General features: G+C 50.4%; 1 protein-coding gene across 3 annotated transcripts in view; it reads right to left on the bottom strand.

The window, feature by feature from the left end:
• SEPTIN9 (septin 9) overlaps positions 1-25,021 on the bottom strand; it is a 119,710-nt gene that overhangs the window by 69,997 nt on the left and 24,692 nt on the right. Inside the window, exon 1 of one of the 3 annotated variants that reach the window (XM_065647928.1) lies at positions 14,758-14,845. The exons of 1 other annotated variant lie outside the window; for it this stretch is intronic. In XM_065647928.1, coding sequence (XP_065504000.1) covers positions 14,758-14,779 — 22 coding nt within the window. In that variant the 5' untranslated portion in view covers positions 14,780-14,845. Of the gene's footprint in view, positions 1-14,331; positions 14,426-14,757; positions 14,846-25,021 lie in introns of those variants that run through there. One more of the 3 variants, XM_065647924.1, reaches the window with a different exon arrangement.

The raw sequence follows: 25,021 nt of genomic DNA, 5'->3' as shown, positions 1-25,021 counted from the left end.
TGTGCCTTGACTTATCAGCAACACCCTCCCAGAAGAAGGACCCTCAATCACTCCGCAGACACACGCCGTTGCCACCAGCTCTGGCCACAGGTCTGTGCAGCCCCTGCCAGGGGCATCCCATCTCCAGCTCTGGCTCCATTTCTTGAGGCGGATTCCAAACAAATCTTCTCCACAACACTTGGTCGTAACTCAGGAAAGCGTTGCCTGCCAGCTGGAGGATGGACAGCCATTCCATACATTGCAGAGAAGAGCTAACGGTCCAGAGCAGCTCTGGGTGCTCGCTCAGAGCCAAGGACAGTGGCCTGATGCAGGAGCAGGGCTGGGCTGTCCCCATCCTCACCATCCCCTGCACAGCCCGGGCACTCAGCAAGGTTTGCAAGCGTGATGGCAGAGGATGTGTGACTTGTGTGACTCTGGTGAGCCAGGCATCGTGGAAGCAGCTAGAAGCCAATTTGCACACAAGCAGTCAATTACTTGGAGAAAGAAGTGCCCACTTGGTCGCTTGCCAGTCTGCAGACAGATTTAAGACACATGGGAATTGAACCTCCGGTCCAGATATCACTGTGGCCAAACAGGCCACCTCCTTTACTGGCCTCTGGGAGAGCCCCTGGCAGCATAATAAAAGGAGCATTTAGTAAAGTTACAGACTTGCTCAAAAAAAAAAAAAAACAACACTTGAGGATGATGAGCCATTTTGCAGCCAAGCTTCATATAAACACATTGATAATGATGTTCAGCATCAGAGCTGGAGATGAATAGGACTGCACGGCAACAGCGGAACTCTGTCTGCCTCAAGAAAGGCCCCTTCTCACAACGCACATGTTTAATTTGTGATCTGCCTCTGCTGCCAGCCACGTTCATACCAAAGTCTGCTCACCTCATTTATCTTCCATACATCCACGGATTTAGGGGAGGCGGGAGCGCAGGCAGAACTGCCAGGCTCGCTCACAGATTCTGCTCTGTTCTGTGCTGTCCTGCTCTTTGGTGTAACCTCCTGTCTTCATTAAACACCTTCATCAGCATTTAATCCACAGATGGAGGGCAGTGCTGTTGCGCAGCTACAGCATCCTCCCATCAGATGTGGCTAAAAGCTTCAGTGTTTCACAGCTTTAGTGAGGCCCATCTGAAACAAGCTCTTGGACATGAAGAACCACTTTGCCCTGTCCAGGGGACCCATCTGTGTCCCGCTGCCACTCGGGACAGAAAGGCCAAGGGACACCCTAGCACTGAAAGCCAACATCACCTCTTGCTCGCCATGTCCCCTCTGCTCTGTGGACAAGGAACAGCCTCGCCAAGTTGCTCATTAGATGTGATACGAACACACCACCAACAGCACTGGACTGTCCTCGGTTTGCTGAGAATAACAAGGTTTGGGACACTTGGATTTGCTTTTAGTCACGTTGGTGCAGAATAAAGCCTGCAGGCTCCTCTCTAGCAGATCAGTCTTGACTTGGCTGTCACTTCAATTTGCATCGCTCAGCAGCTTTACTGATTACTTGAGAAAATGCAGGTTCACGTAGCTCGTCTCTGCAGCCATCACGGCTAAAGATTGATGAGCTCCTGGTTTCTGAGGCTCACAATTGCACAGGAACACAGACAACACGCAATCATCCCGGCAGAGATGGAGACAAAGTCAGCAGAAGTCAAACTCCTGTAAGTGCACTTATGAAGACACTTCAGAGTTCAAAGAAGCAAGCATTCCTCTTCAGTTATTGCTGCCACCCTACGTCATTGACACATGCTGACCAGCTACAACCTGTCATGATTTTCATGGTCATTCTTATGTAATAAAAAGCATTTTAGTAAAACTACTAGGCAAGCACTCTGCAGCACAATGAACATTCACACTGCTTTCCATAGTGATGCGCTGGGATCCAGCACAGTACAAGCTCTCCAAAGTCCTCCCTACCCTCTTGCACAAAAGCGTGGGAGTTGAACAAGGATCGGTATTATCCACTAAACCACAGGATGAGCTTGCAGGAACTGGCAGGCTGGATTGCTTCCAGTCTCTAAAGAAGGCAAATAGTCCAGCCCAGCTCTCCCATGCCAGATGTGCTGAGCATCTGCAGGCTTGAGAACACAAAGACAATCCATCCTCGTCCTGAGAACCAGGCAGTCTCCCTCTGCACAGCCCTAGCGATGCCTGTTACTCAGAGGCAGAGCAGTACTATCAAACAATTCTCTTTATTTTCCCAAATTAGGCATTTTAAAAAACAACTGTGAACACAGTGCCTTCCTTCGACATCTAGCAAACTTCTAGCTAATAGAGGGAAGATCTGGCAAAATTCAAGGAAAGCTGACTACGGAACAAAGCAAAATAAAAACCTCATCTTATAAGGAAACAGCGACAGCCTCTCCACACCGAGGCACAGCCAGGGGTTTGCCTGGCAAGGCCTGACCGCAGTTCACATTACACAGCAGCAGGATGGTTTGCAGAGGGTGAACCAAGGATCTTCCAGGGAGAAACATCCCAACCCAGATGGAGTTCTTAATGTCCCACACTGCCTGGGGTTTCCTGAAAATGTTCCCATCCCAAAGACAATGACCTCTTTGCATCTCATTACCACTCCTGGTCTTTTAGATGACAATAGAGAGACTGGATGTCCATCTTTATTACTAGGGCTCTTCCATCCCACACCAGTCACCTGAGGATTAATTTCCAGCCACAGCAGTCAGACCTGTTTGGCATTTACAGGATGTACTTGCTCTGCATTTCCCTTAGCTGCTCTCCTGAGGGAGCTGTGCAGCTTTCCTGGAGCTGTGATGCTGGAAGGTCCCATAGAAGCAGCCACCGCATCACCCATCAAGCCTCCCAATTTTGAGGACAACAACAAAAAAAAAATCTCAGCCTGGCAATGAAGGAACCTCACAATGCTGTGCTTTTGCTTCCTTTCCCCTCTAACCTTCACACCCAGAGCTGGAAGCTCTTTACGGCCAAGTCTGTTTGGAGCGAGCACTTTCTCAAGCTTGAGAGCCAAGAAAAGCCCCTGTGGATTACAGCCAGTTGCTGTATTTGTTGTCAAAAAAGCACAGCATGTCAGAAATCACTAGAAGAGCAAGGAGCTGTTATTTATGACCCAGATTTATGGCTACACTCCTTCTCCAGGGCCCTTGAAAATCCCAAAGCGCTCTAGATTGAAGGCAACCCCATGAAATGCAGCTCCTCAAAGTCCATGTCCTGCTTCTCCACTTTCCCACTCCGCCCAGCCCCCAGAGGTGCGGCATCCTCCTTCACCTGCCAGCACGGAGATAAACCTCAACTCCTACACCTTCCTAGAGAGAAAAGCCTGATCGAGGTGCTGTGGGTGTGCAGGTCTGGCTGGCAGCATCCCAAGCCCATGGACAGTTGCATCTGCAAGAGGAGATTAGGAAGGCACAAGGAGGTGGAGCCACACAAGCAAGTCCACCCTCCCGAGGAGGACCTTTTGCTGTGCAGGTACTTGAGGCTGGAGCCTCTTGCTGTGTCTCAATCAGCTCCTAACAACTTCTTCAGCAGCAGCAGGCACTGGGCTGACCCAAAGCGGGATCCCACTGGCTTTGCTCTGCCCAAGGCAACTCCCATCCCTTCCCAACGCCATGGGGCTGCCAAAGCTTCTGGTGCGGCTCCGCATCTTGCGAGGGACTGTCAGCAATTTGCAGATTGCATGTCCTGGCCTCATCTATAAAACAGGGATGTTTATATAACCCGAGGAAAATGCCAAGCGCAGCAGGATTGCGAGGGAATACACTTTCAGCTGCTGGAGTTGGTGGAGCTCTGACAGTCCACGTCAGTCAAGAATCTGCCCTTAACTCTTAATATTCAAAGGGCAGCTTTCTATTTAAATGGCAAACAGTAAAATCCTTGCAACGTAAGATGTTCCTGTTCACCACAGATCCAGCTGATGAGCCAGGTATCAAATCCAAACAGCCACTTCCAGCGCTTCCTGAGAGAAACCAGCTCCCCGCAGAGCAAATGCTGCATCTCTGCTGGAAAACACTAGGTTTGTTGTTTGTTTTTAAAGCACTCTTCCAAGCCAGGAAGAATACTGGAAATCAGCTTGGCTTTATTAAGTCCATGCAATATGAATGAGAGTGCTATGAAGGGGATATTTCTGATGGGTTATTTTGATGATAGATCTGACATACCTGCATTAAAAAAAAAAAATTCTCATACTCACTTGTGAGTAACAGCCTCAGAGAGCTGCTTTAAAGATATTGGCAGCCCTTGACATTAATTCACTTTCCTGAAGACAAGAAAAATACTTAAACCATCCAAGAGGCAACAGAGGCAAATCAGAGACCTGGGAGCCAAAACTTAAAGTGACAGGAGGGACACATGTGACAGTCACTGGGAGCTGAGTACCTTGGGACAGGCAGAGGTGGGAACAGCAAGAGGTACGTGGGCTTTGCATGGAGGTGAAGCCTCCAAGCTTCATGCACTATCTTTGCCATCCTCACACATTTGCCACACTCTACACATCCCACAGACATAGCCAGCCTACATGGTCTAATGCAATCCATATTTACTGTTTAAACAGAGAAGGAAGTGAGAGAGTTCAATTAATTCAAACAGCTTCTCCCCAGTGGCCAGCAGCAATTAGTGAACAGTCCTGCTTTTGTCTGTCCTTCCCAGCGATGTCCTGCACTCAGGGACCGTGTACCAGCTCCTGAAGGGATGCGGCTATTGTACCTGGGAAAAGCAGCAACCTGAATTTCAACTCAAAACACGACATGAACTTCTGTTAAAGTTCAGACAATTTTTGTCCGCTAAAGCTATCCTCTGTTTTACACCATCATGCCCTCTGGATTTTACGCCAGCAGCAGTAAAATTTGACAGTAAAAGTTTAAACATCAGGTACATTTGTACATCAACAGCTAGCACTTTTTATTTCATGGGAAAATCTGTCAGCAGAATGTCCTGAGCGTAACCAAGGTGCCTTTGAAGAGTACATCTGACAAAGAACCGGATTTCCCATGAGTTACGTTGTGCAATGCTCGCTGCTGCCAGGGCACAGAGGGGCTCCCACCAGAAACAGGGCGCTGGTGGCCACCAAGACAATGTGCATTCTTGTACAAGAGAAAGTTTAATCAAAGAAAAGGAATAAGTTACTCAGTTTTGATGGCTACTTAAATGCTGTATAATGAACTCTTTCAATGCAGAAAAATGAGGCCCGCACTGTCTGCTTATTGTTTAGATTCACAGAGGGATCCGCATTGCTCTGCAGGTAACCAGCAGTAAAATAAACCTCCCCTTGCTAAGCACAGGGTCTGGCAGATGAGCAGAGCCTGGGCGAGGAGGCAAGCCCGAGCCTTCCGAGAGCTGGAGCAGGGTCTGGGTCTCCGCTGTCCTGCAAGAGGAAACACTGTTTGCAGGGAGAGGAGGGGGAGGAAGGCAGCAAGAAGAGGGGGAGGAAGGCATCCAGCCAAGAAAGGGAGAGCTCAGGCTGAGTCCCCACCCCTGCTGCTGCAAAGCCCTCCTGATAGCCCTCCTTTTGCCTCTCGAGTCCCTTTTCTTTAAAATATTTCATTTTTTCTTCCCCCAGGTCTGCAGCACTCCCGTTCACACAGTCGCCTCGCAGCCCTTCAGCCTCTACAACTAAACCACCTCTCATGGCCAGCTGTTGCACATCCCCTTCCTCCACCCCTCGGTGCCGTGCTGCTGGCTGTCCCCTTCTTGCCTTTGTACAGGGCAAGATGCAGTCTCCTCTCCAGCTGCAGACGAAGAGCCCCCACTCTGAGCAGCCTCGGAGCAGCAACAGCAGCAAGTAGAGGACACCAGACATGGATCTGAACCAATCTGGGGATCAGCCATATGATAAAAAGTCAGTTTTAGCCACCCAGCTTCAGCACAGTCCTGGGTGCACACGTGTATCTGAGCCAAGCAAGGACCAATTCCACAACACGCCTCCTGCCAGATCATTTGTGAAGGAGGATCCAAATCACACACCTCAGCCAATGCTGAGGGCATTACTCAAGATCTGACAACATTCCCCATGTTCTCACAGCACCACCAGTGAACAGCCTGAGTACAGAGCCCAGCACTACCAGTAACACCAGTGTGCTAGAAAAAAAAATGAGCAAAACGGATAGAGCCCCTAAGCACAACCCGCACTTATAAACAGGCCACTCCAGTGGGTGTCCCAAGGGGTGAGGAGGCACAAGAAGAACCAGGAACAGCCTTCCTGGATGGAAACGCTGCCTGTGGCACTCAGCTCTCGCTGCCTGGGGAGGGAAGGGTTTCCTGGTTCGTGGCCAACACTGCTGTTCCTCTTATGGAGGATGTGCCTCCCCCAGGGTGTGTTTCAATTGAGAGCACGAGACACACAATTTCCATCCTTCACTTTCCCTCTCCACCCACTGGGAATTTTCGTGTTTTCTGGAAAAAGAAACAAAACACAACCAACCAACTGCTCACCAACACGGCAGTTTCCAACAGGGCCCCCTTCTCCAGGGAGCAGCTGTCAATACAGATGTCAACCAGCCCTTTCTAGGCAGCTGAAGTTGGATTCAATCAATTTTCCACTTCAACCCTTGGAAATAGAGGGGAAAGAAATTGTAAATATTTGAGGTGCTGAAGACCTATTTCCTGGCCCAATGGTTCATCCACTCTCAAGTTTGCCTGCTTTGCATCTACCCTGATAAATCAGCGAACGCTTAAGCACAAGCTGTTCTGGTGAGCATTTCTGCACTGGCAGCTCCAGCTTTGTCACTCCAAGTCCCATTGACATCACGAAGCCAAGAGAAGCCACAGGGGAGAAGTAAAGCAAGAAAGCAAAAGTGCTGAATGCTTCGGAGAGGGGACTTGGGAGGACAAATTGGGGGAAATGTCAGGCCCATACCAAAAGGAGATTATCTCCTGGGGGAGAAGAGAATGTTTAAAGACTTCAGCTGAAGGTTAGCAGCAGAAGACAGCAGGGGAGGATGAATGGGTTTGTGTACCCTTCCGTCTCCCTGGTGAACTGAGTCCGATGGCTCTCGCTGATGAGTGGAGCAGAGAGGAGACCCATGTTTGGTGGTGCTCGAGCTGTGAACACAGCACCGGTGGGTGATTTTGTACCATTCAGCACCAGAGTTCCTCTTGAAGATGCTCTGTCTGCACTTGCCATGCCTACAGTGACCAAGGGACAGACATGACATTCCAAGAATAAATCCCATATTCTTGCTCTTTGGCCCTTACTCTCCAGCAGAGAAAGATCCAGTGAGAATGGTTTGTGTCTCCAGCCTGATGTTCAGCTACTCCGCAGCCCCACATCTCAGAGTAGCACCAGCCATCACCTCCACCCCGCAAGGAGCCTCATCCCAGCCCTGCACAGTGGTGCCGGCATCTCAAAGGGCTCAAATTCCCAGCTTTATCATGACAAATCCCTCGCAGCTGTCTAGCAGAGGATCCTGAAGTGCCTATGAAAAGCGGAAAATATCTACCTCATTTTCTACATAGGAAGTTAGAGCACATGTGTTAAATGATTTACGCAAGGATACAGAGCGATTTAGTGGAAGAACAGGAAAAAGACTCTGACAGCCCAGCTTTTAATTGCCACAAGATCATTCCCTCCTGGTGCAGCTGAAGTCCCAATTCACTAGTAAATAAAAGCTTTGCCAAAAAGTGGATCTGTTTAGGAGAGGGATATCCAGATGCTTTTCGCAATGTAGTGAAAAATATCAATCTATTTTGCTCAATAAAATCCCTCCATATATGCACGTATCAGAATTTACTATCTGCTGTAATCCTCAGCAGTTATTTGCCTTTTTACAGCCAAACACAACTGCAGTGAACGTCCCGCTCCCGGAGGTGACGTTCAAGCCAGGGGGTGCATGGAGCTCCCAGGGGACCCACAGATACCGGGGATAGAGCAGGCAGAGGTTTGGGGCATGTGGAGGACAACGGAAACCGGACAGCCCCCCAGTCCTTCCGAGGCTCCACTCCAGCAGCCGACACCGCCACCTAACGGCACTGACCCGGGCAGCTCCATCCCCCCCGGAGCTGGGGATGGAAAGCAGCAGCACCCAGAGCACCCCCTGGCCCTCCTGCCCAGGGTGGGTGTCAGCAGACGGACACACACCCCCCACCAGCCTTTGGCGTGCAGGAGCCAGGCGAGCATCCCAGCATCACGGCTTCCCAAGGCCGAGCATCCCTGCCCTGGGGACAGGGGGGTCCCATGACCTGTCACATCCTGGCCCATGGGCACCCCATTCCCAGCCCCGATGAACCTCTGGGGATGGGGATGAGTCACTGGGAGTGAAAGACTCATGAGTCAAAGAGATGTAAGTTTGAAGCCCCTCAGGATGATGATATCCTGCCCTTAGTCCTCTAGAAACCAGTTATCAAGATTGCTGGGATACAGCTGCTGATAATCCCACTTGAAATGCACAATGACCCCCCTCTGGGGTCTTGCAGAGTCAGTCCAGGGACCTCAGTCATCTGGTCTCAGCAGGTACCAACTTCTTGGAGGCATTCAGGTGGTTAGTGAAGCCAACCAAGATGCTTCTTACACAGCGATCGCCCCTGCATATGTGCTAAGAAAGCAGCAGCAAGGAGTTTCTGGAGCATATAGGTTTGCAAAGGCCAGCTGAAGCAGTTAAAGTAACCTCTTCTCTCTCTCTTACAGGTAGTGTAGTCAAGGAAACACGTCTCTGGACTGGCAAGTGAGATATCTGACACAGATCACTTGTGCAGCTCCAGGCAATTCACTCTGTATCTGTACAAGTCATCAAGACGTTGTCTCCTGGTACACCCAGTTATCACCCAAAAACTCTGACCGGAGCTGGGGTCCCTACAGCACTGTAACAGCAACACAGCAGTTCACACGAAACACTCCTGGGAAGAAGCAAGCACTGCCATGGTTTGGGACAAGCCTCCCAACTATACCACCTCCCAAGCCAGGATTCCCACCAGGCCAGGCAGCAGGTTTTTCTACCGTGAGAACAATCGATCACTGAAACAACCTCCCCAGGGACATGGTAGAGTCCCCATCATTAGAAGTTTGAGATGGGATTGGACACAGTGCTAGATAAGATAATATCACGTAGGCTCCCTTTCCCACAAAAGGCTGGATCAGGTGATCTTTTGATGTCACTTCCAACCTGGGCTCTTCCACAAAAAAAAGCAGCATTTTCAGGTTTATTGTGTGATTATTGCTTGTAAAACTAATGTGTTTTATTCACCTGTAAACTCACACCCATTTTCCCCCGAGTCACAAACCAGCTGTTTATAATTCTCTAATAACACTCTTGGCATTGGTATCCCATCATTCTGTTGAACAGTCACTGAAGGGCTATTTCACCTCACCTGCTGCTCAAAGAGCAGCTCCATCCAGCAGCGAGGGCTCGCGGTATTCCTGCGCCAAGGATGCGGTACCCGGCTCCTAGCACAGGACAACCAAACACAACAGCAGTAGCCTGAAGTGCTAGAGGAGAAGCAGAAAGGTGTTGTATCCCGCTCCGAGGTGATCATGGGTAAACTAATTTTCAGTGTAGGTGCTCAGGAAAGAAACTGCCCTTGTGAACAGAAGCCATTGCAAAGCAGCAGTGGGTATAGCCCAAGAAACTCAGTGTAAAAGGCACACTGTCCACAGACATTGCTTTTTCTCCGCTATAAGACAGCTTGTAAAATGGGACTCATGGCCCACCAGGACCTTCCTTACTGCCCATACAATGTCAGGGTCCAGCTGCGGAGCCCTGAGCTCGACGACAGCATTTGCAGCATGAAGCATCACTGCTCTCTAGCAAATTATTCTGTCCATTAGTTACATCTGCAAGTACCACGTGGAGAAGCCAACAGGACATAGATATTGTGCTTCATGAGATCATTAAGGCAACAGAAGACATGTGTTGACCCAGACATACTTCCCTAACTACGTACTTGCTCCTAACTCAGCATTATGGTATGCTGGACCTTGGAAGGGCCCTGACTTGCATGAGAAACGTCCTCCCTCACCCCAGCAGCATGGGAATCGCTCTGCTGGGAGGCTCCGAGTCATCCAGCAAAGCATGAAGCAGGAGGGTGGGCAGCAAAGGAGCTCCTGCCCTGGGGTTTGCCAAGTTCAATAGACCCATGTTGAGAAGCGTTACCTGTGCTGTCAGGTGAGAGTCAAGTTGTGCCCCACAACGGGGTTGTATTCAATGGAGATGGGCAGAAATTCCAGCAGATTTAAGAGCAGACCTCAGGAAATGGATAATTCTTCATACCTTGGCGTGCCTCAGACAACTGTGGGAATGCAGCTGCTGGCCAGGCAGGAGCTGGAAGCCAGGAGCAGCATGGAGCGTGCTGCAAACAACTGTCTGCAGCCCCATAAAACCCAAACCCTTGCCTGGGAGACAGCCTGCATGGACTTAAAATTAAATGAGCTGAAACCTGCAGTCACAATAGGTTACTATGGAACATCTAGGACAAAGGGAAATGCATAAACAAAAAACCCTGATGAAAAAAGCTGCAGGCGGTTTTTACAGGGCACAGCACACAAGCCCACGGCCTCAGGGACAGGGCATTGCACATCACAGCAAACCGTGGGGTCAGCACCACATAGGGACACCAGCAGCAGGACACTGACAGCAGATATGAGAGCTAAGGACATACCAACAGCCACCAGAAGCAGGACACTCAGGAAGGTGTCCCTGGGCACCTGGGCTGGATGAACACGGTGGGATCTAAGAGAGGGTGGAACCACTCAGGCTATAAATGCCTGATCTGGTGTCCCACACATGCGATGTGCTGCAAGTCATATCAGACGAAAAAGAAAAATGTTTCATAAAAGGTGTGTAGCTGTGAGAAAATCATAGAAAAAAAAAATACATCAGGCTTTTATTTGGCATTTCCTAGGAATTAAAGGGACACCAAGAAACCTGAGACAGAAAAGACAGCTAGAGTAATCAGAAGCAACCCCAGCCTCCTGCCCTGCTACAGATATTTTAAAGATTAACCACTATTAACAAAATGAAGAAGCAGAACTTTCCCTCCCAACAACCCTTTGGCATTTATATAAAGGGTCACTATACTCTGTTGGTCCTGCTCAGGTCCAGGCACTTGGTGCTTCCCAGGTGGCTCTGGGGACCACTGAAGATGCTCTCAGTTCTTAATGTATTTAGTCTGAAAGCCACATGCTGCAAACAGGGGCTGTCTCCTGGCTGCCCAGATCATTTAGGTGCATCATATGATATAAAAAACTAGGTTAAATTCTGAATATGCACACACAAACCTGTCTATAGTAGAGCTATGTCTGGAAGATCAAGAATGATCAGCAATGGGTTAATAAACAATCCGTCCTTCCTGCTGGGGTTCAGCAGATTGCTTGCAAGCTCCTACAGCACTCCCAGCTGCTGGGCCCTGCCTAACACATGCCACTCACAGTCAGGTGTTACAATTACCTACTCAGCATTTGTTAACTCTTAACATGAGTTTTCACAGTGCAATTTTAAAGACAATATTAATAATTTACCTGGGAGATCAGATCTCCTTTCCCATCACAGCTGCACCCCACCGTCACCCCATCATCACAGTAACCAAACCCCCACTGCCCGGGGTGCTGTGGGCCCTGGTTTTAATTTTGCAAAGAGGTAAGGGGCCACAAACATTAACAAGTAAGGCTTTGTAGAAAGATCTGGACTAATCAAAAGAACCATCTGCTAGGGAAAGACAGGAGAGCCATCTCCAGGCTGCTGCCACCAAAACAATCTGGCAAGGCAGAGAGAAGGGGCAGATGTGAACACAGCAGCCCCCAAGCACAGCTCCCCAGACCCAAACCATTGCAGAAGGATGCTTGAAGATAAATTCATTTACAGCTAAGGCTTCTCATGCAGTATTAGCCTGTGGAAATGTGTGAGGTATGGTTTAGCCAGATTAAAAGGTGCTAGAAGGTTATATGAGACTATTTCTTATACCAGCACCCACAGCCACCACCAGAGACTGGTACCTTGTTACAGAGGCCAAGGAAGACCCTCTGCTCCAGAGCAGGCAGTGCACCTGTCACCAGCATCATCTCATACCTTCAATACCTCCCCCAGAGCACGAGGTGCTTGTCATCCTCAGAGACAGGATCCTGCACCGGGGATACTGCTCTGTGCAAGGAAGCCTGGGCTCTCCCTGGGCAGAGCAGATCCCGTGGGACATTCCGAGCTCCAGCAGCTGTGGGAAATCAGCCCTCAGAGGAGACACCAGGCCCAATTCCCACCCGTCCTGGGGTGTCCTCACCCCAGCCAGCAGCCCCGCACTCCACTCAGGAGTCAGCTATTCCCACCCACAGCAGAGTATTAATTAAAAGCATGTTCAGGGCCAGAAGAGTGACTGCACAGATCTGCTTTCAACTGAGTCCTTTGGTTAGTCACTAAAGCCAAAGCCCCAGCTCTCCCAGTGCCCACATGGCCATAGCAGGGGGAGCCCGGGGCAGGCTGAGCTCTGCTCCCCGCTCCTCTCCTCCACCATCACAGCAGTGCCAGAGCCCACAGCCCCGTGATGTATCAGCTTATAGTATCACAGAATAGTTTGGGTTGGAAGAGACCTTCAAAGCTCATCCAGTCCAACCCCTGCCATGAGCAGGGACATCTTCACCCAGCTCAGGTTGCTCAGAGCCCCATCCAGCCTGGCCTCCAGCCTGCACTGACCTCTCCAAGCCAGGGTCTGCAGAAAAAACCAGCCCTTCCGCCATCCATTCCCCCCATGCCACATTTCATGCCTGAGCCTCACATCAGAAATGCTACAGAGATGGCCAGCATAGCTCTGGGGTCCCGCACAGCACGCAACCCACTTTTGTTTGAGAGAGGGCAGAGCGGGGTGCGTTCAGCATCTTATACCAAGCCCATGAGCACAACTCCCTTAGGTTAAAGCACATGTGATGCTTAGTTCAGCCTGGCCTGGCCACTGAGCACACCCACATGCCCTGTCTGCATCCCTGCCCACAGCTCAGCCACATCTGAACCACCCACAGAAAAGCCAGTTCCAGCAGAAGTCAGTGAAACACGTACGCACTCAGCCATCGGTGATTTGCAAACATCGCTCGTGCTCCCGGAGACCAGCAAGAGCACTTGCACCTTTGCACAAAGACACTCACCCAGGGTCCTCCTGCCCACCTTGGGAGCAGGTGACAGCCAGCCTGGCCACAAGGGCTCTGTGCTCCTCGTGGCTGAACGTGATGTGCAGCTAAAGGGCTGAGAGAAACCCACCTTTGATGCTCTTCTGGAACAAAGAGCCTCAGATTACATCACTAGGGAGTCCCCTTTCTCACCAGAAACCCCTTGCAGAGCCCCCACCACATCCATGAGGAGGAAAGGGACCCAGCACTGCACTGAGGATGTCACGGGAGATGTGAAAGGCCAAACCACGGTGGGAACAAACCTCCCTGGCCTCCCACGTGTCTCCCCCACATCCCTGCCTAGTAGAGACAGAGGCTATCCAGCCCTGCGCTGCTACAACACCCACAGCGCTTGGAGTTACGAGCAGCTCTCAGGAATGCTTTGAAGTGGCTCAAAGCAGAGGAGTAAGCACAAGCAAGAGAGGAACGAGGGTGCCGTCTGTGCTCTCCAGAGACAGCGGGAAGTCGACAGTGCTCCTGCAGGTAAGTCCTCATCCACGGGCACCAGGTGCTCTCGGCACATCCCAGGATGGAGCCCTGTGGGTCTGCTATGGACCAGCCACAGGAGCAGCTTTCTCTGGCCACAGTTTCACTCCACCCTGGGCTTGAGCGTTTCCTCTCATCCGTGTGGTTTCCCTCCCAGTGCCGATGCCCAGCAGCCGGCTGGGAACGCCCAGGAGCAGAGGCCTGTGCCTCCCCAGGCTGCCACGCCAGAGGAGGGTGAGCTGTGCGGTGCCACACGGGCTGGGACGAGGGACACCCCCCCTTGCGCTGCAGCACACCGGCTCTGCAATTTTAGCAAAGGCACCTCGTCTCCCTTGCTTTCCCACTTTCATTCTGGCCATGCACGCAGAGAGTGAGCCCCTGGGTGACACCACGCCGCCTGTCCCCTCTCCCCGCTGCTGGAAGCAAACGGTTACAGTCGCGGCCATCCCTGAAGCAGCTCGCTGCAACATTGCTCCCCAACAGCTCGATATACCCAGGAGCAGCTTTTGGAACCACTCAGACATGCACCATTAGCCAGCATTTGCAGGGAAGCTGGGGAATTAAATGCAGTTATTCATTCCTCTGTTCTCCCCCACCCATCCGCATGCCCCCACGCATGGCCAGCAAGGTGAAGCCCACGCCGGGGCACCGGCCACCAGCTCCGGCATCGCGCAAGGAACGGCTGCGGGACACGCAGGCAGCTCCTGCCCTGCCAGCCAGGATGGGAGGGCGAAAACCGGGGGAAGATACTTTTGGCAAGTAAAGAAAGCCCAACCACAACACACACACAAACTCAGGAGCCAACCTTCAGAGCAGAAACGCGTCTCCATGCCAAGAGCTCGGCTATTTTCCTCCCTCTTCCCAGCTCGCAGCTCTGAGCTAACAGGCTCAGCATTCATCCCCCCGCGCCGTGCGGCACATGGGAGCAGGGGGGGAGAGACAGACTCAAATGAAATCCAGACCTAGAAAGCAGTTTCTTTTTCCCCCTTGCTTCCCCCCTTCACCCCCCGCCCCAGCTTCTGCTGGAACCACCTTCTGTCTAGAGGGCTCAGGAGAATGGAGGAAAAAAAAAAAAGGCAGAAAGGAAGCATTGCAAAAAAAAAAAAAAAAAAAAAGGAATCAGCTGAAATCCACCCGGAATGTGGCTGTTTCTTTTCTTAAAGTGCAGAAGCTGCTGGAAAGGCAGGAGGGCAGAAACAGAATATAACATATTAAAAGATCAATAGCCTACCTGAAATTCGGTCCCTCTCCATTACTACGGGATATATTTAGCATTCGCGTGTCACAGCCGTCCCTTTTTTCGGTGGCGTCCCCTTCTTTCCCCCACTCTCCCTCCCTCCTTGCCTTGCCTCCTCCTCCTCTTCCAAAAAAAGCTCTTTGTCTGGTCTAATTTCTTCAATCTGTTGCAATCATGAATGCATCCAAATTACCACATTTCCATGTGCTGATCATATGTTTGTGCTCCAAACTGAAGTAGCTTTGTCTCTTTGAAATGAAAAGGAAGAGTAAGATAGGAAGAGAAAGAAAGAAAAAAGAAAAAGGGGGTGCATGACCCAAAAAAAAATCCCGTAACTCCCTGAAATACTCCACCAGGAGCAGGAAAACTGGAAATCCCGAGTCCTCTGGAAGACAGTCTTAAAGCTACAGCATGCCAGTGTCCAGGGGAACGCTCCAGCCTCCACAGCTCCCTCTTAATATCCACCAGGAGATGCTTAAGGAACTTGGCTCCTTGCAATAACAGAGCGAACAACTCATCCAGCTTCTCAAATCTCTCCCCGTTTCCCCAGTCTTATTTTTCCTGCTATTTCCTCTATCCCCTCCTCCTTCCTTGGCTCCAGCATTCAAAAAGCACACGGATCCTTGCACGTTCCCCCACCCTGCCAGGTCTGAAGTTCCGATTCACGCATAAACTATTTGGCTGATGAAGGCTGACTTCATTCCCAGCACAGCATCACGGGCTGCTGCTGCTACCAGGCAGGACCCCAGCGCCGCACGTGTTTACTCGCCCTGTGCATCCCTCCGGAGAGCTCCACCGCCGGCCCTGGCACCGAGCCCCTCTGCAAAACGGCAATAAGGGGAGGATTTCTGCAGCCAACCCAAAAGTCTCTACGTGGGCAGAAGTCCTTGGTGTTCTCCTCAGTCCCGCAGTGGAGAGAAGGCAAAATTTGAGAGTGGTTTTCCTCCCCCGGGATGCCCAGGCAGGGCACAGGGATGCAGGGGGAGCGAAGCAGCCCTGTGGAGCCTGTCACCAGATCCTCCTCTTGCGGCTGGGATGGAGGGATGCACGGCTGCAGCGATGGGCTGATCCCTCGGAAACTTCCACTTGGCCGGCAGCCTGGGCAGGCAGTGGGGACGTCACGTTGGCACCTCTGAGATGATGCCTGCGCTGCCTGTGGGCACAGCGCTGCCCAAACCGCCCCACACAACCCTCCCGTGTCATTCGCTGCCAATTCCTATTGATAGTGCAGAGCCTGAGTCACCCAGCCAGATGTGAGGACACAGCTTCCATCCCCAGAGCTGGCAAACAAGCCATCCCTCCCGCAGCCCAGAGGCAGGGACAGCAGATGCCAGCAGCCGTGACATCCCTGCTGCCACAGGCCAGGTGTCCTGGCAGGACCCTCGTGTGCTCAGCGTGGTACACATGAAACTTTCTGCCCCAAAAAGCTCACAGTTCACATGGGAAAAATCACAAGTGTGATAGCTGTGACAGAGCCTGGCACTTCGCCCCACAGCAAGGGCAGAAAGACAAATTGTTTCCTGGCTGAATAAATAAACCTCCAAAGGAAATACTTCGGGCACTGCTGTGACATTTGGACAGCCTGGACCTACCTTGCATTGTTTTTCAATATGAAAAATCCTATCAAATGCGTGTGCTTCCTCCCACAGCAGCTGATGGAGAGTCAATGTCACCAAACCAGAGGCAGAAACACAGCCAACACCAAGCAGCAGGCTCAGGCCAGCACCCCCATGGCACAGGAGATGGGGCACAGCTGGTGGGAGGCAGCTGCAGGAGGGTCCATCCTTTAGCGAAGTTTCTCTTTAATCCCCAGAGGATTATTCCCTGGGCAGGGAGATTTAGATTCCTTCCCAAATTCTTGTTCTTCGCTGTTAAAGCTTTGCGTGTTCCTGCTGCCAGTGCCTAAGGCGCTAGAGAGGGGACAATAAGCAATGTTTTCCCAGGCACAGACCAAAACCGTGTTTCCTGCCTGAGATCTCGAAAGGTGCCAAACACAAAGCAAGAACCCAAGGGAGCTGCACAGCCCCATGCAGCATGAAATCCAGCCTGCTGCCTCCACCAAGCAGCCTTTATTGCTGAACTCCTTATGCTGGAGAGGAAGGGAAAAGCTCAGGGGAAGTATCAAAAAGGAAGAAGGTGAATGGAAAGGAAGAAGGTGAATGGAAAGGAAAAAGGGATGGAGGCAGCACACACATTTGTAGACTTTAACCCATCAAGATCCAGGTGATCAGGAGGAACAAAAGCAAAGGGCATAATTTCTCATGAGGCAGATCACCATGAGGCACGTGGGAAAATGAATCCAAATGAATAAGGCAATTGGACTTTAAATTCATAAAACCTTCAGGTAGGTGCCCTCATTCAGACTCCAAGAGCTCAAGGAAATTTTAATGGATTCACTTTAAAGGTCCAGTCATGTGTCTCTGTTTGAAGCAGTGCTCACAAAGTGCTCCTGCCACCGCCACGGGTAGCAGCGGCTTTGGGGTGCCTGTGTTTGAGGGGGGTGCTCAGCCACGCTGTGCCCACGATGCCAGTGTTGGTATTTGCTCCCTTTGAAGGTGCAGTTCCAGCAACTTGTGTATTATAGGGCTGGGAGTCCCTCACTCTCTTCAGTTTTTGAGCAGCTCACCACATGCCTGTTTAAATGGGTATTTGGTGGTTTGTGTATTATACAAGTCTATATAGAGGAAGAAAATATATTGCATTTTCTAATACTACTGTTAAAAAGGTTGCAAGCACACACAGGGTTTGGGGAGGGGACAGAGAAGACTCTTCCCCTGGCTGGGGCTGTTTTCTCAGGGTTCAAGAACCCCCAGGGCTGCATTTTGACGGAGCCATGGGGAGGGGGAAAAGAAAAAAAAAAACCACCACACAACAACTTTTAGGAAACCACCACCATCTACCATAAAAATAAACCCAATTTCCATTTGCAAACAAGAACCTGAAACAAAAGAGCGGCCTTTCTCTGCTGCCGCCCCGTGCTTGCCGACGCTGGCACAGGGGTGCACACGCTTTCCCTCACCCCACCTCACAGGTTTAAACATTACCAGCAGCAGGAGCCAGCAGGAAACGCTGCCAGGTGCGGAGAAAGCAAGGAAGGAAATCACAAGAAAGAAAGTAAACCCAACCCTGCTCCAGGCTCAGTTTGAATTTTCTCTGACACCTTTCCTAGGCCAGCCCAGCAACACCCAAGCCCTTTGCTAAGCAATAAACCGCTTGCTGTGCGCGAACATGTAGATAAGCAGGAAAGCTGTGGACAGCACAAGCTCACCTTGACCACGGACATGCCACCACAGAGCTCAGGACATCGGTGTGCAGCCAGGAGGGGCTTTAAGACTATCGACACTCTCACCAGCAGCAGCAGATACCTGCAGATATTCAGGTAGATCCTATTTGCAATTCCTTGTCTGCCTCTCTAGGTTTATGTTATGATTGCATTCCTGTGGCATTTCATCCAGCAGACATGTTATTTTCTACCTGCTTCCCACAGTCACAGCCAGCCGCTTCTACCAGGGCTTTTAGCAAACCAGGCAGGTATCACCTTCTAACCCCAGCACTGCTGCTGAGTGAGCTGGAAAGGAAGAACACTGCAAGTCCCTGCAGGGATCAGAGGTTCAAACCGCACTGACAAAGCAGCCAGAGCAGGCAAAGACCTCCAGGGCCTGGAGAGGCAGGAAAAATGGGAATTCAACTGGTTCTTTCACAAGCTCAGCTATCTGCAGCACTGGTGAGCTGGGAGGAGGGTACAGAGGGGAAGGACAGTGTGGCGGAGCAGACCATACCTAAATCAAATTATGTTCAGTAAAGCATTTTCACATGAGGAAATACAGGTCCAAACTCAAACAGTGCAATCAAGTGTTACCCCATTATATTCCCTCTATGCCATTTACCCCCAGGCTGGACCCAACCAGCAGATGACAGAATCTGAGCCTCCACTGTTTGCTCTAAAAACTTTTCATTTACATTTATATGAGCCTTGAGAATGGGGAAGAAAAAACACTAAAACTCTTCTTTTCATTAAAAAAAAAATGAAGGAGATGCCCCTCTTTCCAAGGGAGGCATCTATCCTCTGAATGCTTCTACCCTGCTCTTTGCCGGTTATTTTTAATTTGCCTCCCCACTGCTCCTTCCCCATCTCCCAGCTGGGCAGACACAGACCTGCCCTACCCTGGACCGCAGCTCTTGGCTGCTCCACACTTGCTGCCAAGCACTATTTTGTCCCTCCATGGTTATTTCTTATGAAAACCTGTATTTGTTCAATGCAGGGGAACACAGATCCTCCTAAGTTAGTACTTTTCCCAAGCCAAAGACCATGCCCAGGACACAGAGATCCTTGCCACCCAGAAGCAGTGAGTTGCAGCAGGGGAATCGCTAAACCAGCAGCACATCTCCCCTCCTGCCCCAAGCCCACAAGTCTCTCTCTGTCCTGTCCCATCCTGTGGATGGATGTATCTTTAATGAGAACCCCTGTTAGAGCTCTCCTCCATGCTGGTTCTCAATCTCTCTGCTCGAAAGCCTCAAACTACCAAAATTCCCATGCATATCCTCCCTGGGCTTTCTGCTTGTGCTTGAGCACTCATGTGCTGAAGTATTAATAGCAGCTGGCAGTGTAGAGCAAGAGGTGAGGCGGGACTGGATGCTCATGGTCCCAGGAGAGCACAGGGAGCCTCAGATAAATGTTAACTCTTCCACAATCATCCACTTAAGTTTTCCCTCCCAGACTCCTCCATTCCATCAGTCTTGTCCTCTCAACATTGTCTTCTCCAACTCACCTCATGAGTCCCCAAAACAGGTCTGTGGTCATTCTCCACCCAGTGGTTGCTGGGAGAAAGAAGATTTCCCAATGGTATTGCTGTATTTGCTCTTCTTTTGAGCATTGGCCATTTGTTCTGCACCTTCTTGCCTCCTAAACACAGAGATTTTCAAAATATTGCTGTCTGTGGGGCCATCACAGGCAATGGGCTCTGTACAGATTTCACAACACAGATGTTGCCTTGGCATGATGCAGCCAGAGGACACCACCATGGTCTTACCTTGCCTTAAGTCCCCACTGCTGAAGAAGGGCTGATCCACTAAAGGAGAGAAAACAGGGCAGCAGACACTATTTTCATTTAGCAGCAAAATCATCCAGGCCCAGACACTTCTCTGAACATCATAACATGCTTTTGACCAGAAATTAAACTACAAAAAAATTAAACCAAAGAGGGACTGCTCCACTGAGTCAGTCAAGAATGCCTCTTGCTACTGCTGCTTTTCATGGACTTTGCTCATTGCTTCCATAGCTACTAAGATTTCTGCAGAACGACTTCACACTTTGCAGGTCAGCCCTGAACGTCTACAGTGCTTTATCCGCCAACCCAGCTGCAGAGTTGCATTACAAACAAGTCATCTCTCTGCAAAGGGCATGAAAGGCTGCACTCCCATCTCTTCTGCAGCCCTAGACACAAGATAAATATAGCAAGTAGTAAATCGGTGCTCTCTGCCGAAGGTACAATTAGGGGTTTTGGTAAACACCGGCCACCGCCGGATGTGCTGGAGGCTCAGAGGATGCCTGTGGTGGGCAGCCAGGGCTGGGGAATTCGCCTCTGCCCACGTGATGAGGGACACCAGACTTGGAGGGGAAAAGGGAAAGTTGGGCAGCCACCAGCTGGTTTGCCAACATGCCCAAGAGCGATTTGCAAACTGACATTTCAGCAACAAAGACAAAAAACAAACACCAGAGAGAGACACATATTCAACCAAGAGAAATGTGACCACACGCAGCTGCTTAGGTAACCAGCACTGCAAAAGCTGGCACATACAGACCAGGTCAAAACACACCTGCCCTCCTCTGGGTTGTTTGTCCCCTGTTCCTAAGGGGACAGGTGCCAGACACCCCCCCCACACTCCTCCATATTGTCCCAGTGCCCACTGACACCTTGGCTGGACACGTCCTGTCACTCCCACCAGCCCCAGGATGGCTCTTCCCCACCTGCTCCATCAGCTCCTGAACTGTGGGTCAGCCACATCCATCCCAGCACCACCATGTCCCTCACAGGACACAGGCTGGGGCTGGCAGAGGTGATAACAAATGTATTTCTCTTGCCCAAGGCACTGTGCTCTCCTCTAGAGGACTGGGTTTGGGTTGGTTTTTTTCCTCCATCCTTCACAATGAGAAAAAAATCCTATTCCACTGCCCTTCCCCTTCGCTGCTGTCCCACCTCCTCTCTGCTGCAGCTGTTTGAGGTTCTCTCAAAAGAAACACCTGGTCCCAAAGCAATGAATAACCTCAAGGATTACTGTCTGTCTGGGAGGAGCTGCACTCTGCACTTCTACACCCCCTTTCTTCAGGGTAACCCTGTGGAGCTCATCAGCACTCATCAACAAACCCATATCACATCCCAGTGAGGAAAACAATTATCTTAACACAGAGTCAGCAGCTAAAGCCTTCAAGAATTACAGAGAATTAAATCCTCAGTCATTTCTGAACTACTGATCTATATTTCACTGCCTCTAGTTTCCTCACACCAGAGCCGATAGTGCCAGGTGCTGTACAAAAAAGCACCAGATCTACCCACTTACCTGCAGTGGCTTTTGGAGACTAAAAGAGATGATATATAAGACTGGAGATGAATCACAGGTATTGTAAGGGAACAGGATAACAAGGCAGCCCATCCCCTCAATACTGAACAGGCCCACGGCGCATATCACTATTCCTTAATTTCTTAGCTGTGCACACAAGCACCCACGCTGCTTGAAGCACATGGGAACCCACGGGACTCCCCCAGGCAGCTCAGAGTCCACGTGTCTGCATTACTTACACAAGCACCATCCTCATGTGTCCATGCAGGAAACAGAGCACCTGAACCAAGAGCAGCCTTTTTGCTTTAACTTCTTGGTGCCTGGAGTTGGGAATTCATGCAGAGCTGCACTCGTGCAGCTGCACTGCTGCAGGAGGAACTCTCCAGGCTGGATGGTGACCAAGCTTCACCCTTTGCTACTTCACCCTCGTGATGAGAAAGACCAAGAGGACACACGTCAAACAAGGGCTTGTCGCTAGGGAGCCCGAGGAGAGCGAGCCGTGCACAGGGATGGTCTTTGGCATGGAGATCCACACAGCTGGGGTGACCAGTGTGGCACTTAAAACAAAGGGGAATAGAGGCTGCCCAAAGAAATTCATATGACCTCATCTGAGGACACATCCAAAGCGATCAGGCTGCAACCGCAAGTCTCTAGTTAACCCCTCTGCTGCTCTGTTAAGGTGAAAAAGCACAGTTTGTGCTAAAAACCATCATACTGCAAAGAGATGTTGTACATCCCATGGCTTCCAGCTGGACCAGAAGTGCCGCACTCGCAGCCTGGATCCCAGTATGGCAATGGGAAACTTTAAAAGGATGCGGTAAAGGTTAGAGTAATCTGAAGGTCTGGACCAAGGTCTACAAGAGGGGTTCCCAAACCCAGTTTGCTTAGTTGCCACAATTACAAGTAGAGGGCTATGCTGTGTAGTGAGGGTACCCATGTCTGAGCTGCAGGAGATGTGACAGTTCTGGCAGCATTTCCCTGGGGAAAAAACAAAACTCAAAAACCTAATGGTTTTTATAGCACTCTGAATTAGCTTATGTAACAGTAATCATGTACGCTTGACTAGGGAGCCCCTGGCTTTTGACATTTTTGTTTATTTCTACTATTCTGGTTAACCTGCAGCCTCACAGAAACCAAGTTCTAAAGGTGTTTTCTTACAGACTCCAGGCATAAGGAGAGAAGATGGTCCTCAGGGCAAGGTACAAAAATCAAGAGAAGAGCAAGATCTGTTACCGTATCTACCTTTAGCTGACTAGGTGAATTTGAAGCATCCCAAATTAGTGAACCCTGCTGAAATGCTGCTGATGCAATGATGCCAATTTAAGCTATGCCCACAGCTTTGTGTGTTCAGCTCCTGCACCCACCCAGCCACATATCTTGCCATCTCAGTGCCCACAGGGAAGGATCCCCAGATCCACAAGCAATGCAAAAGGCACAGGTTTCAGTTTCTCTGCTGCTCTATTTCCCCCAATCATGAAATGCAAACATCAATAACTATTAATGGGAAAACATAAGGCTGAACCAGGAAAAAGCAAAATAAGACAAGAACTATCTGAGCACATCCTGTTAAAGTTTTGAGGTTAGACCATCTCCTCTCCACTTTTATTAACCCCACCTACCAGCTCCTTCAGAGACCTCCAGGTACCCTGAACAGGGTGAGAGTGCAGTGCCGCCACAGTCGCAGGGTTCTAGAGCTTGTTCCTCAAGCAAAAGCTCCCAGGCTCACACCACAACCACACATTTGACCCACCTCACTCATCCTGCATCTCCTGCCCACGCTTGTCCACCTCCTGTGGCTACTGGACACTCTACCACTGTAAACCTAAAGGGTGGACAAGGGGCTCAAGCTGGCACAAACAACAAGCAGCTGGGCATGAGACTCCCCTGACTTCCCACCCAAGAAAAGTACTTAGACACTATGAGACAAACTGCGCTGACGACGGTTTCATGACATCAGTGAGTGACCCTTTCTAAAGCAACCCAGATAGCTGACCATGAGCTTTGTGCCTCTTTAAATTATGCCCTATGCTTCCCAAAAGCACCAAGACAAGTTGTGGTTGATCCTCGGCCAACTGCTGATGATGCAGAAGCGGGGCCACGAGCGCCCTTGTCTTTCTTGGATGGAAAAGCTGTGCCTGGCCCTGGCAGCCTGCCCCTGCTGTGCTCGGGCCAGCTCCAGGCAGCCAGACAAAGGCTGAAACAGGAAAGCTGAGGCACCTGCTCCCCTCCCACCCCTTTGGGACCTTCTCATGAACAAAGCACCTGATCCACAAACAGCACCAGCGCAGGAGCAGTTTGGCTGCAACACAACTGCAAGGCATCCTCCTCCCCTGCGTTCACCTACACAGAAAAAGCATGCTGTTTAAGTAAATCAGTAAACTTTACCTTTTTCCGGACCCTCCTGCATTACCCCTGCCAGGGAAGTTCCTTCCTCTTAGCAAAAACCGAGTTGTAGGCTGGAAACAAATCAAAGTACAGAGCACAGCTGGCTGCCCGAGAGGAATACAACACTGATTTCTTCCACTCCAACTGCTCTGGGGCTGTTTTCTGGCCAACTTGGGAGCACATCACTGCTCCGGATGGCAAATGTCAGCACATTTCTGTGTTTCAAATTCACCAGGTACAGTCGGAGGAAAATGAAGTGGGAGTAACTTCCCTGACACATCGTTCTGAACTCTGCAAAAATATTGCCCTAAGCTACCCACATCAGGCGACGGTGGCATTTTAGGGGCCACAATTCTGAGCTTTGATGGAGCCTTTTATAAAGGGCTTCTTCCCACTCCCCTCCTCTTTCTCTGCCCATGTCTAATTGCACATTGAACAGAGCCTCCAAACCACTCATAAAACTCAACCTTATGGGCAGGATCCCACGTTCTAATTGAAGGGGGACAGTGCCAAGCCCCAGACATCATCTCTGTCCTTCCAGCCCTTGAGCTGGGTCCTCCCAGCTCTCATTTATCAGGATGTACCCCAGGATGGTTCTCCTGGCCACACTGAGGGGCAGCCCCAAGCCGGACTAATACAACTATTAATGCTATAAAAAGAAGGAGCCAGGAGACCAGCTCCATGTGTCTTCTACTGAATGGGCCCTGGTTTAGGTTTAACTCAGCACCTTCAAGGTGCTGGACATCAGAAAGAGCTTCTGTACCAATAATTGTGGCATCTCTTGGTATAGCCAGAGCCCTGTTACAACTGTGAGATTCTTCAACACTGTCACAAACTGACATCTCCCCCTTCCCAGGACACTCCTCAGGTATGGTGTGATATTAACTCCAATTTTGCAGCCAAATAAAACCAAACTGAGACAGAGCATAAGATTCACATATCCCTAAATACACCTACCTGAAGAAATTATAGTCCCCTCTAATCCTATGGGAATATGGGTTCCTCCAAGCAGCTTATTCTTCCTATCCTATAACGCTCTCAGACACTCTGATAACCTCCAGCTCTCTGCGTTGACCAACACAGACAAGTCCCACATCGCTGGCTTACCTGGGACTATGCATCAGGCCTGTACAAAACAAACCGAGGCTCCAAAACTCCAGAGAATCGCTGCTCACTGAGCAATTCTGGATCCTAATGCCACACAACCACTTTCAAAGGGACAAGTAAAATTGAGGGGAGTCACAGAAGAAGGTCAGATCTCCAGGTTCCCGCTGTCCTTGCATGCCCCAGGCAATACATGGTGTGTAGATGACTG

Source organism: Caloenas nicobarica, chromosome 18, assembly GCF_036013445.1.
Source record: "Caloenas nicobarica isolate bCalNic1 chromosome 18, bCalNic1.hap1, whole genome shotgun sequence".
NCBI classification, from domain to species: Eukaryota; Metazoa; Chordata; class Aves; order Columbiformes; family Columbidae; genus Caloenas; species Caloenas nicobarica.
Note: the sequence above shows the minus strand (reverse complement) of the source record. Positions and strands in the feature narration are given on the sequence as shown.